We start from the raw sequence: 14,784 nt of genomic DNA, 5'->3' as shown, positions 1-14,784 counted from the left end.
CCTTGAACTTTGACCTGGAACCAGTATTAAGAAAGGTCTTATGACTAAACTCATTTGATGGATTAAAATTCTTTACATATGTGTGTAAAATTTGAGAAAATGTCGTTGCAGATTGCACATAACTTTTTGCTTTATATCTTGAGCCAAATGTTTTTCAGGAAAATTGATTTTAAACTTGGGGGATGGAGGGCACTTGACTCGCCCTCTGAATTTTGTTATTTTCATGCAGCAATCATCCCCCACAGAAAGAAGGATTTCCTTTAACATTGCTTTACAAACTTTCATACCACCCATTCTCAACAAACTAATTACTAGGGATATCAATTTTATTCCAATAGCCTAGTCGAATACTCACAGGCTTTGGTTGAGTACTCGGTAAAAAAAAAAATCGGACTGACAGGGTACAAGTGTACCTAAGTCATCACTACATATCATCCTTTTTCCATCATGAGATCTTTTGAAGTATGTCCAAACAGTGGATTTCAAAGGCATGTTTACAGACTCAAATGATTTATTTAAACATGAACGAATCAAAACCAGTTTGACTTCACCCTTACATCATTTTTACTCACAAAAACACAGAAGCGGTTCGAATCAATGAACATTACTTAACTTTTAACGAGTACTAAACAATAGAAAATTTAGTCAACGATCGGCATGAACGAGCAGTAGTCGAGTAATCGTTGGCATCCCTACTAATCACCACTTCTAAAATTAGAATGTATCACATCTCCAACTTTATTTTTCAGGTAAATGGAGTAATCCATAGTCAAAATCAGCGTGTAAAGAACTGCCAAACAATTGGTATGAAACATGTCAGTTAGCATATGACCCAAGGTTGTATTGGGTCAGAAAGGTGAAAGGCAAAGATAACGAACAGTGATCAATCTCATAACTCCTATAAGGAATACAAAGTAGAAAGTTGGGCAAACATGGACACTTGGACACACCAGAGGTGGGATCAGGTGTCTAGGATGTCTATAATGTGCTGCATCATAAATTTTGGCCAACCTTCTATATCTGACACTGGGATACTCCCCCAGCGAAGCACACAGTGTTGCTATCTGTTCAGCACAGCGCTCTAGATTCATAGTGCGACCAGACTGTCTCAGAGGATTGTAGTAATACTGGAATGTCTCTGCAGAATCAAGATGATACACCTACAACAAAATAGTTCCAACAACCTAAATAGTGTAGGGATATTAATTACTGCCCGACTACAACTCAAACAGCTGTATCTCGAATACCATGGATATGTTTCAAAAGCGAGTTAGAAGTCCCAACTATATTTTCTTTATGTATTTTGACCTCAATATCTTGAACACTTGGATATCTCAAAGATTTTCCTTGGTCCCATCAAGTTCAAAATAATGAGGTTTGACTGCATGTTCAAGACATGAAGTTCCAATAACCTTAATGAATACAGTGTAGGAACATACAAACATGTACTGTGGTAATAAGTGATTTAAAACAGACAAATGAAAATAATCACTTTGTCTCTGTTTCGTAAAACAGCTGTCAAAAGTGCATTCATCAATACTCAAGTAAATCATAAACTATAAATTTTTTCTTGTACCTGGTGCAAAATCATGGAGAGTGATAAAAATCTGTTCTACAATTTGAATACAATGTCTCACCTGAGATTCATACGGCAGAAAAGCGATATTTATTTCCTTTAGAGTCTTTATATATTTAGCACTTGCTGACTTGCATAATTCATTGAAAAGAACATCTGGACATGCTGAAAAAAATCATAAAGAAAATTAAACACTGTTTGTGGAAGACAATCCCCCCCCCCCCCTCCCCACACACAAATGGTACACTGATACCATAGCAGGATATGACCCTGACCTCCCATACATCAGCTTCATTTGTGAAATATGCATGCACTACATAGATAAATCAATCTTGATACTTGAATGATGCAAGGAATAGGTGATGACTGCTGAACTGTACAATTGTGTTTCCACAGACAGACAAAAGGTCAGACACCTGATAAACTAGAAGTTCCTAAATGGACTGACAAATATCCCTCATCTCATCACCATTCCATGAAGAGCACAATTGATTGATTGATGTTTTCCACCACACTCAACAATTTTTCAGAACAATTGAAATGGAGCAGAGATCAAATCAAGGCAGTGGATGGTAGAGGGTGTGTTGCGCTTCAATATTTACATTTACTCTTTAATCCTGTGATAAAATGCATTAAATAATTTTGAATATTTGCCTATAACTGTAAAGACCGTATCACTATAAATCTGTTTGGCGTATGAACACTGTCGAACATGTCGTCTGCATCTCGCCCACAGGAACGGTTCAACTGGTGATTTTGTAATAATAATACATGTAGTAGGGGTCTTATACCATACAACTTACAAATAAAATTATTAATACAGTGTGCGAAACTAACTTTAAAGTCCTATAGACTTTCGGTCCATAGTCATTTCATTTCCTATAGACCACAACAAATTTCTATAGACCAAAATTTAACATGCAATATTCATTGTTATTAAAAAGTAAATAATAGACACAAATTTGATTTGGTAATTCATTCAGTTTAATTATATTATTTTTCAATTTCATGCACAAGCTTTTCAATTAGAAGTTCATTTTCTTTTTCATTTTGTTCCAGCTCAGTTTCACTGTTTGATTCTTCAGTTCCTCTAGGTCACTTCTACCACATTTCATTTTCTCATGATTTTCTGTGACTTTAGCCTTGCTGGAACTTGTACTGACCCCTTTCCGATTGATTCCAGGGCATACACCTTCCACATATTTTAACCGTTCAAAAAAGGACATTCTAAATTTGCATGAAAAATGTTGTACATTGAAGTAAATATCAAATTGACACACCCCCCCCCCCCCCCCCCCCCCCCCCCCCCCAGTTGAAAATGGAATAATCTGATTCGAATGATTTGTAATTACATTGTGAAACATTTCATTACAGCAGGGGTGAAAAGAAACATCAGCGTAATACATATAAACTGGTTCCGCTTCTCATATGTGTTTAATAAGCGGCGGGGAACCAGTTATTTACTCAGAATTCCTAGACAAGTCGGTCTATAGCTATTTCGATCGTTATAGACCGACTCGATTTTCTATAGACATTGTCTATCAGTCCATGGTTAATTTCGCACACTGTTAATACCCCTTATTAGGGGGTGGTATGATATAAGATCCTTACTATTATTATTACAGACAAAATTACCATGCAGTTCCTGTGCTCGGCCATGCGTGTGCCGAATGAAAACAAAGCCTTGTTGTCCATCACCGTACCAGATAAGTTGATCTTACCTCCAATATGTAGTTAATATCACCGAACAAACACAAGAAATTAATCCAAGTGCAAGATTTTTCAACAATTCTTCTTTCAGTAATTGTACTTTCAATTTCTCGAAGTGACAACATGGCCGACTAACACCTACAGTGACTGTACCTACACTGTTTACAATTAGATGGATTTGAAATGTTTAAACCCAGTTCAGATTGTAAACTTTGTTAATATTAAGTTGATTTTTATGATATTTATTGAAAATCAATTCAACAATTGGACTATTAATTTTTTTTTTCAGAATTAAGCAATGAATTATTATTTTTTGAAAGATGTAGTTTCATAACTGCAATGGTGTGTGCAAACAAATTTTGCTAATGTGCGTTATTCAATTTGTATGCACACACTGTTGCAGTTATGAGGCTACATCTTTCAAAAAATAATAATTCACTGCTTAATTGACAGTTAGGTATTGTGAATCAAAGTGGAAAGAAAAATCACCAAAACATTGGAGACAATTTTGCTTGACCTTTTGACCTCAAGCCTTTTCATCATCCATAAGGAAGATCAATTCTCATGTGATATAAAAGGTTTTTGCAAACATCTTTATCAAATCAAATTCTGCGCATGAAAAAAATATATCTTTCAGAGGAATTTTATTTATTCACTAGATAAAATAGGAATAAAACAAGATGTGTTTGCCCCCGATAATGGCCAATTCTAACGCAGTATTAAGTCTTCCCCGGAAGACATGTGTCGCCTGCTAGTTCATTCTATATGTAATATATCACGTATAATGTTGAAAAAGTAAATTATTCAAATGGTTTTTGTCAGTTTAATACTCCTTTTAAAGGTTTTGAGAATTACTAAACATTCTTTAATGATAACTTAATTGAAATTGAAAGATGAGACATTATTATGCAATGGAATTTGTGGGAGAATCTGTTTGAAATTAAGACATTTATTAAATGTAGACTGAATGAAAACATATGTTTGAAAATATGTATCAACCTGTTACTGTGCTCTTCAAGACAATGGTAATAACCATAAGTAATTATCTGTTGGGTTTACTGCTTAGTCTTGTTGTCTTTTTATATATCCAATTTACTGTTTCTCAAGAAAAATCATAATTAGTGCTGTTCTGAAATCACATATCCTGTCCTTCAGTATGGGAATTACAAATACTGTCCTTTTGTACATAAAAATACTGTTCTTCAGTTAATCATAAAATAAAATCTTCAGCAAAAACTTTTTTTGCTGTAAAAAATTCTAAGTCCCGGCAAACAGGAAGTTGATAAGCGACAGATTCGAAAATGTCTTACACAATACAGTTGGTCACACTGATGCTCTGTGCCAAATATCAGGGAGTTGCCCCATGTGGTTCTTGAGAAAAGTGTGACAGAAATTTTTTTGCTGTAAAAAATTCTAAGTCCCAGCAAACAGGAAGTTGATAAGCGACAGATTCGAAAATGTCTTACACAATACAGTTGGCCACACTGATGCTCTGTGCCAAATATCAGGGAGTTGCCCCATGTGGTTCTTGAGAAAACTGTGACAGAAATTTTTTGTGACGACGACGACGCAAGACGACGGATAGTGATCCCTATATGTCGCCACTGCGTGTAACGCAGGCGACACAAAAATGGTCAATGTCACAAGGACAAATATCTTGGTACCAGTTGAAAGATCTTGTCATAAGAAATGTTCATGTGCAATATGAAAGCTCTAATATATATTTATCATTTAGAAGTTATGACAAATGTCAAATTTTTAAAAGTAGGTCAAACTCCAAGGTCAAAGGTAAAAAATGTTGGTACCCACGGAAAGTCTTGCCGCAAGGAATACTCATGTGAAATATCAAAGCTCTAGCACTTACTGTTCAAAAGTTATTAGCAAGGTTAAAGTTTTCAAAAAGGAGGTCAAACTCCAAGGTCAAGGTCACAGGGTCAAAAATGTTGGTACCCACGGAAAGGTCTTGTCACAAGGAATACTCATGTGAAATATTAAAGCTCTAGCACTTACTGTTCAAAAGTTATTAGCAAGGTTAAAGTTTCAGACAGAATGACAGAATTACAGACAGGACAAAAACAATATACTCCCTGATCTTCGATCTCGGGGGCATAAAAACCTGATAAACTATTGATCATGAAAAAGTTTATATTTTCCATAGAGAATCAATTATTTATGGGAAAAAATGTTATCAAGGGTAATAACTCCTATACTGGTATTTCCTCTACTGTATGTCTATGATACAATGTTTTCCCTAATATGATAATATCCAGAATTAATTTATAAACATTTATAAATAAGCAGTTGACATTAAACTGTTGACATTAAAAATTTGTCATTTTTTATTAACAAGTTTTTATCTATTCTTATTATTCTGTTTTCCTAAAATGTGTAATTTTCTGATGTTGACCTATACTTCTGTTTTAAATTTGTATGTCCGATATCAACATACATATTTTCTTTGGTTATTAATCAAAATAAACTATAGTGAGTGGAAATTAATACAGTTTTTCCACTTTCAACCATAACTATTGATAAATCACATGATGGTGGAACTATCTTAAAGTTCATAAACCAATCCACCTATGAATGGAAACCTCTAATCAAAATTTCCAATATACCCTCCAACAATTTTGATGTGGAAGGTATACTGATCTTTAGCCAGGTGTCCATTTTGCTTTGCAGCTGACAAAATAATTCATAAGTTATGGCTCAAATTAAAGTTGTGGACAGACATACAGACCAAAATTCTTGTGTCAGGGGATTAAAAACTAGGTGTGTCAGAGCAACCCAAGGGCCATAACTCTGCCAAAAGTTTTTGACAGTACTTGGAAAGCATATTCTCCTAATATATCTATAATTCCAAATTTCAATTCAAAATTCCCACGTATGATTCAGATAATGAGAATTAAAACTGAATTCTTTGAAAAATTTTAAGTCCAAAGGCCATAACTGTCAATTTTTTTGTTGTTGACCTGACCCAAATTTGAGATTTACCTATGAATTCTCCTGACATGTCTATATCCTGATTTTTGATTAAGATGTCCATGTATGGCTGACATAATGAGCAGGAAACATGAATTGCTTGAAAAATTTTAAGTCTAAGGGGTACAAATCAAAAATTATTCAACCTGAGACAAAGAATTCTCCATTCTCTCACCAGAGGGCGTGTTAGGCAAGCTTCACATACACCTCTGTCAACGCTTGGAATCACGTGACAATATTATCACATGATATAAACAATCATTCTCGGTTTCCTTTCCCTTTAAAAGTTCTGGCAACAGGTGATACATCAGCCTCTTTTCATAGCCCACTGGCACGTTCAGAAGTACATATTTACCATTTCGCTGTTTGTCTCTTATTTCACAAGTTTTATCGTATTTTTACAGCCTTTCTTTACTTTTGATTCCATGTTTACATTTAAATCTCCACCACGTGAATGTCCTACATTCATACGCATATTACAAAAGTTCCAAATTCAAGATCAGAAAACGGCGATTTTAAACAATTTACAGTAAGTATAAATTTAATTGCACCAAAAACATTTCATAATATGACTAAATATTTAGTCCAAAACATAAATGTTGGATATTAGAAACTTTTACAAGATTTCTGTAAAAAGCTGTTGACAGAGGTGTAGTGCGAGGAGCGCACGGAACTCTGGGTAGAGAATGAGAATTCTCATGATGTATCCACATATTGAATTTTAGTTGAATATGTGCATCCAGAGCAAAGATGATGACAGAATGACGGCAAAGGGTAACACTACATGCTCTAGCCATTTCAGGAGTGGAGGATAAAAACTTATTTAGGGAAGCAAAGCAATGGATCATAAAACTCTATTTCTGTTGAAATTCACATCTAAGTTAACACATCAGGAAATAATGCAGACTTCCATGTAAACTATGCAACATACACTTGTTTTCTTCTTCAAGTAAATTTCAGCAAATGGAGTTAATCATCTTCATCACCACTATGATTTATTTTTCAGAATGCAAACACCTCCCTATCTTAACTTTCCTGTAACTTACCTTCTGAAAAGAAGACATGTGCAGATCTGTACTGTGTGTTGGTAGGATGGTTAAAATCTTGCTTCAATAAATTGACAGACTGAAAAAGAGTAAATAATGCTTAACAAAATAAAAGCTTTCCTTCATGTTAGCAAGATATACCAATATGTATGCAATTTCTCAATGAGAATATATATAAAATGGTTCTTGTGTATAAATCAACATTTCAAAGAGCTGCAAATTTTTTTTCTTCAAAAAGCAGTGTTATGAAGACCCCCTCCTGCCAATCGGAGACATCTATGATGTGAGCACACATTAACACTAGCTGCAATAATTAAATCACGTTTTCGTCCACAAACCTTGTTCTTATGTCTGCCATTACGCTATTTGTTTTGAATAAACAAGGATACAAAGCCAAATTCAAATGCAGCATTTTCAATATTAATTTAGCAACAAAACAAAACCCCTTGCATATTAATACTGTTGTTAAATACAGAAATCTATGCCTTAGATCACTACTATTTTCAATCAGAAAATAACGGAATCATGATGCCCTTCATGACTGGGAGTCTTAACCTGGGAAAGAAATTCCCAGGTTATTGAACAATCAGAAAGGAAAAATATCAATAACTGTGATAAAGGATAAATTTGTTATTTCTAGCTGGCTAAGCCCTTCACTTCAATACATGTTTATTGTAAAGGGTATTGCTGAACACTATATATAACATACATAGACAATCCCTACTTTTTCCATTATTTTTTTATCATTTGAAATCACATTTTCTCAGTCACATTTCCACTGAAATCTCTTGGTAACCTTGATACTGAATTCATGCCAATTTGCTGCACTTACTGTGTATTTTCAATGTGTAAAGAACAGTCTTTACGAAAACTCAGTGGTCCGAAGACCAAGGCCAGTGAATTTTAGGGTTGGGCCAGTGAAAATAAAAAATCAGGAAGTCCGATGGGCTTGTAGACTTGACTTTTTGTAAGTCACATTAAATATAATGGAAAAAGACAGAGATTTATATGATACCTTTAAAAATTGGGAGGTAGAAAACCTGAATATCAAGTTTTGTAAACATCTACTGGGTGCCGGTAAAAGAAGTACTAATATTGCAATAATCTCTGAATTGGGTAAATATCCTATGTTCTGCTCTATAATCCAAAGTATTTTACTATATTGGCATAGACTTGAGAATTGCCCAGAATCATCCCTGTTATACAGTGCTTATACAGAGAATATCAATCTGAATTCATATAATATAAATTGTTGGTACAAAAACATTAATTATTTTAAGGAAAAAATGGGCATTTTGGTACCCAATTGTAAAAATCTCAAATTCTCATTTTTCAAAAAACAAATGAAGAATCAGGTACGGAAACAATTTTTACTTTACTGGTCAAAACGACGTGAAGAGGGTCAGAAATCAGGAAAACTCACAACATATTTTTCGTATAAAGAAAACTTTACTATGGAAAGTTATATATTTTTAGAATCCCTAGAATTAAGAAAAACTCTATGTAGATTTCGAATTAGTGCACATGACCTTCGAATTGAAAGAGGAAGATATGAATTTACAAAAACCAATTCTGGCCAGAAGATTTCTTTAGAAAGAAACAAAAGAATATGTGAATTATGTAACCTTAATTGTGTTGAAGATGAATTTCATTTCCTTACTGATTGTCCATTCTATGTTGAAGAGAGAAATATGTTTTTTAATGGTATATACAAGCTCAACAAAAATTTTATCTATCTAACAAATAAGGACAAATTTACTTGGTTGATGATTAATGAAGACAAACCAGTAATTGTCAAATTGAGTGAATATTTAGTGCAAACTTTCAGAAAAAGAAGTGATGCTTTAAAACTGCAAAAATCATTATAGTTTATTATTCATATATTGGTATAATACTGATACTGTCCATCTACTTGTATATATACATGATTAGCAATTCATATATGTATGTACTTGTTTCCCAAACATGCTGCATCCACATGCAGTTTGCAGTCTATGTAACCTGTAGTTAATGTTGTAAACTTTCTTTCTTTCTTGAATTTCCTTCTTTATAATCTGTCTTACTGTTATGCCCTCTGGGCCCAAAATTGGAATAAACTTATCTTATCTTATCTTATAATGTTGGATTTAGATATTCTAAACGTCTTATTTACTTAAATTACCATCAAAATAAAAATAAATCGATATAAAATAGCACATAAAGTAAGTGTTTTAACATCGTGGTTTGTTTATTTCTTTAAAATAAAGAACAATAACTATACTTGCAATTGTCAAGATAACTTGTACGTTGATCACGTGAATATTCAACGAACGACTTATTGAAACAACAAAAACGGCCGTGTTCTGTATCGCGGTAACTGTTGCTTTATTGCATTGTCCAATACTCCGGTTTCGAGATAAACCTGAGTTATTTCCCTTTGGAGAACTCTCGTGGATAGTGAGGCGCGAAACAATTTGTTTACACGCGGGAGTGGGACTAATATTCATCACAGCGTAAGTGAATGTACTCAGTAAGGTTCTCATACACTGTTAGATCACCCAAATTCGACTGATACACAAACTAAGTAAGTTATAAGTATTTAGGGAGTAATTAAATACATATATATTATTACTACAGTAACTTGATCCGAAGAGTCGGATCATGTCGAGTTGACAGGCACGGATCATCAGATCACACGAGACGCGAAGCGTCGAGTTTGATCTGATGATCCGCGCCTGTCAACGAGACGTGATCCAACTCTTCGGATCAAGTTACTGTAGTAATGATAAATTTATTATATACCCCCTTGTGCATTTTAAATCCACATTTATAAGATAATAAATGTAATCCAAATGATCAAAAACACAGACATACCATGAAATTATGTTTTGTATACGCAGGTTCCTTTGTGACGCGGTCAACATTTTCCACAAATAACGTTGCGTTGTTGCATTGTGACGTCATTGTGACGGCATCAGTTTCAGAGGATACTGATACGGAATCAGAAAACCACAGTGTGGTGATCCGGAAAACCGGATCACACGCTGTGAAATCCACAGTATCAAAGAATGATACATTGATGGGTATATAATAAATAGAATTCTTATCATATCACGTTATTTCGTTGGTCATAAGTACCATATCAAAGACATTACTTGCAAATATGACATTGTTTTTATGTTTCCACTTTAGTAAAACATTTCTTTCGATAGTATTTTGTATTTCCCACATTTACATATTAAAAGAGAAGCCACTTTCAATACATTTCATCGTCTTTCTCGCTGACTGTAGGTCCACTCTGTCCCACTTAGTCATTCAAAGTTCCACTAAATGCACCTCATACACAGAAGAGTTCGTATCTCGAAACTGGCGTATTAAAATGAACTTCGTCAATTGCAGTTATCTCTGATTGTGTGCAATTTCTATAGTTTATAGAATTAATCAATCGTTTACATTTGATGTTGGTAGAGAAGGTTACTTCCTAAGGTGCACTCCGGCTGTTTTCATGTTTGTGAAAAATACGTGAATTTGTAGTCTAGTTGTTGCAGGCGAAGACAGAGAAAGAAAATACCGTGTACGGTGTTGTTTTTCTGGTATCGACAGAAAGGATGTCTTTGGGTGGATATGAATATGAGTAGTAAGCATAGTTTCAGTAAATTAATTGTACAGTTTTACAATACATTCCATAATGTATGTGCTAAACATGTACTATGAAAATTTGGGGGGGGGGGGGGGGGTCAGTAAATTTCATTGTGGGCCAGTAAATTCAGACAGTTCACTGGTTCGACTAGCCAGCAAGTTTTAAATGTTTTCGTGAAGACTGAAAGAATTATTGATTTTGTCATCTAATGGCTCTCCAGAAAAAAACCACCACAGGTAACCATACAAAGATATACAATGGGTCTTTATAACTCAGTCATTTGTCATTGGCCCTAATGGGGCTCTGGCTTTCAGGTATCTTTCCCAACAGGGCCCGAGCAGCTTGAATTGACCTACCTTCTCCGTTGGAGTAATCAAATACACAGCATCCAATTTTGGTAATCTTTCCCTTCTTTTATTTATATCTTCTACCACTGTATAAATAAATATGAATGATTTTCATTGTAAATAGATTTTTAACACATAAAAATAATATCAGTACTATACACAAGCATCTCTTTTTTTTAATTTACAAAGTATCAAACCTTGAGAGAATTGTGTGAACATTTTAAGTTTGTAACCAGATCTGGATCAAGAAAATGTTTGAATGGGAAAGGGGTCAAAGGATAAAGTCTGTTTCCATTTTTTCATTCAGTATATACCTTCTTAATCCCTTTTTAAAAATATCTTTTAATTTGCCCTTTGTCCTCCCCCAAATTGATAATATTGAAAACATAGAGATGGAAACCAAAATCAAGAAGTTGATAATAGTTTACATTTCTTACATAGTGAATACCAGTATAAGCCATGAATGTTCTAACATAATTACAAATAATGGGGTCCTTTGTTCTGTAGCACAGGAGATGGCATGAGTGAGGGGGGTGGGGGTGGGAACCAAAGTACCCAGAGAAAACCCACGTGTTGGATTGAGTGACACTCCCATATAAAACCATTTTAAAAGATCAAACCCCGATAAAGAGAGACCCCCCAAAAAAAGTCAGTGTGCTACAATTGAGTTAACTCCACTACTCAGAAAAATACTTTCTCTCACTATCCACAATTAAACCAAGTACATCCCTCCCCTTTCATCCACCTACTAAGAGGATAGTTATTTTCTAACAATAAAGTTATTTTCTGACAATAACAAAGCATTTGACATTAGCAATATAATGATATAAGCTGAAGGACACACACATACTTCTAAATCTTACTTCCATTTTGTGTTTAAGTGTTGAAGGAAAAGCAGGGAAAACCACTTTTAATTTACATCAGATATACTTACATGTGATTCCCTCTGACATAATTTCGTGCATCTTGCAACATGATGATATCATTCTCATGCTCAGCTGGTCTACTATCATCACCTTCCATTCTCCGTTCTTTTTTACCGCCTGGACAACATCTGACATAATCTCTGAGGGGAAAGACACAATATTCATTAATTAAAAAGAAAAATACAGCATCCTATTTATATGATCTGGGCAAGTTTAATCTTTCTTGTGCTGCAGCATGACTTATCAAGGTTACAATCACTATTCTCCCATTTATAAAGAGATCAAATAATAACCAACAATAATAATTTCGGTTTTTACACTTTAATTAATGACAGAACAGTACATCATTTGTTTTAAATGGATTCAAATCATATTTACAACTAGCACATATCTAAGAGAGGGCTTATAATAAACGTCAATTTAATTCAAATTCATATTTTTTGCTTAAATTAAAAACATTACATTTCATTAGATTTTGCCTAGTAACCTACATGCAGGGTTCTCATTACCTGCAATTTCTCGCCCCGTACTTAGAGTGAAATCACCGCCTACTTTCTATAGTAAAGACAAAACAAGGCCTTGCTATATCATGATTAAATTCAATAAAACACTTACAGTGATCGCGAAATGTTGAAATGTTTTACAGGACATTCGGTCTGGTAAACACAGGAACATTACCGGACCGAATCACATTTTACCAGACCGAAAAAAAGTAATATTATTTTTATATCAAAACATGAAAGACTTTGAGCCTTGCTCCTGGTCATTGGATTTTCGTTTAAAAGGTTTACCGGGGACTGCATTACTGTTTCATTTTAATTGGAACATGTTACCGCTTTTGTATGTTTTTTTTTTAAATAAACGGAACTGGAAGTCGAAACGTAGCAGCAATTTTTTTCTACCCACTGGTACAGGTACCCATTCAATTGGGAAAAATAGCGTCAAAATCGAACAAATTGGGAATTTTCTACCAATGTATAGGCAAATGATTTCAACTAAAAGAAAAGAAAAAAGACAACAGAACAAGAAGTATTCATCTCTTTACAAACTTTTTTACGGTAATATGTGTTGTTGTGAGACAAGGAATCGTCGTAGTTCTACAAAACACACTGCCATGATCTGTACTTTCGATTTAATACCGGAAGTGAACATTTTAGTTAACTCGTACAACATTTCATCTCAATAATGGGAAAAATCAACGGGTTTTGGCATTGGGAATGGCACCGTTTATCGGAACCAGTTATATAAGGAAAAAAACGCTGCGTAGTTTCCGAAACCATTGCCGGAAAATCACCGGACATTTGGACCGGAAATATAACGAAGTTTACCGGACCGAGAGTCAACTTACCGGACATGTCCATCGGTCCGACGACATTTCGCTTTCACTGACTTACATCTTGAAACTTTTTTATTTTACCAAAAGGCTCCACATGGAACATAATGGTACCAAAAAAAGGTACGATCAACCAGTTTTACCAGAATCACAAAGATCTTTCTTGACAAACTGCCTTTTGATTAAGGCCTACTTCATATGAAAAATCATGTATTCCCTGGCATGAAAAATAAGAGCAAACTCTTTTCTGAATACAATAAAGTGAGTTTTCACACTCCATTTTTATGAAGCTTGAATATGTTTAAAGTTATATGATTTGATAAGGTGGAGAGGTTTACAGTAATGTTTGCATTGCCTTTCTTTCAAATCTTCATACTAAACTAGCTTGCTCAAGCTGTATTTGATAGTTTTGTTTAGCTATTTCAAGTATGCAAACTTGTTTTTTAACACAAAAACTTGAATCGTAGTAACGTATAAGCTTTAACTGCATCACTCAGTCGTCCACAAATATGCGACTATAACGCAATTATTTGAGTGGGAGGGGAAAGCAGGATAGAGGAAACTCGACCTAGAGAAAATATTCAGAACTTGTAGCATAAAGTCCGTAACTGGGATTTTTCCCTTGCATACTTTTCTGTTTAAGAATTACGAAAGGTGTATTCTTAAATCATGTATACATAATGTGCCTAAATTACGTATCAGATTTGCAAATATCGATCGGAAGATGATGCTCTATTATTAAACACTTGGATGACAGTTCAGAGAAGCGACTGTGTTTGTGTAAACCATGGTTGGCTTCTGGAAGGATATATAATTAGAAAAAAGGTTGAAACTTTCATAAATTAAGCCCAACTTCGAAATTCATCAAGAAGTCCTTTTAAATGAACAAAAACATGGAGAAAATATTCGCCTACTTTCATGAACTGCCTGTTTCAGCGACATCTTGAATTTTTTACAGGTCCGCGGCAAATAAAATTCAACTGATATTTGGTAAATAGTTCTGAGCTTTTAATTAAGTAGATGAAAATTAATTATGTTGAACATTGATAAAGAATTTGTTTTATTTTTTAGATTATCAAATATCAAATACAAGGTCCGCATAAATTTTAATAGTTAACTTGTACGATTACCCGTTTGACCTACTACCAGTAAAATAATTATCATCTAATGATAGACTATAAGATAATGAAAACTAAATTGCTAATACTATTCAAATCTAGAGAGGGGACAAAAACTGTATCAAAC

General features: G+C 34.2%; 1 protein-coding gene across 5 annotated transcripts in view; it reads right to left on the bottom strand.

Moving 5' to 3' along the window:
* Positions 1-14,556, bottom strand: part of LOC125679676 (syntaxin-binding protein 1-like) — a 36,955-nt gene extending 22,399 nt beyond the window's left edge. For 3 of the 5 annotated variants that reach the window (XM_048919089.2, XM_048919090.2, XM_048919092.2), the window contains exons 1-6: positions 14,454-14,556; positions 12,215-12,346; positions 11,290-11,366; positions 7,315-7,393; positions 1,638-1,741; positions 1,012-1,160 (exon numbers count right to left, since the gene is read on the bottom strand). In XM_048919089.2, coding sequence (XP_048775046.2) covers positions 1,012-1,160; positions 1,638-1,741; positions 7,315-7,393; positions 11,290-11,366; positions 12,215-12,346; positions 14,454-14,481 — 569 coding nt within the window. In that variant the 5' untranslated portion in view covers positions 14,482-14,556. Of the gene's footprint in view, positions 1-1,011; positions 1,161-1,637; positions 1,742-7,314; positions 7,394-11,289; positions 11,367-12,214; positions 12,347-12,715; positions 12,757-14,453 lie in introns of those variants that run through there. The other 2 variants (XM_048919091.2, XM_056155198.1) reach the window with 1 other exon arrangement.
* Between the last annotated feature and the right edge of the window lie 228 nt (positions 14,557-14,784).

The sequence above is a fragment of the Ostrea edulis genome, chromosome 2 (assembly GCF_947568905.1).
Source record: "Ostrea edulis chromosome 2, xbOstEdul1.1, whole genome shotgun sequence".
NCBI classification, from domain to species: Eukaryota; Metazoa; Mollusca; class Bivalvia; order Ostreida; family Ostreidae; genus Ostrea; species Ostrea edulis.
Note: the sequence above shows the minus strand (reverse complement) of the source record. Positions and strands in the feature narration are given on the sequence as shown.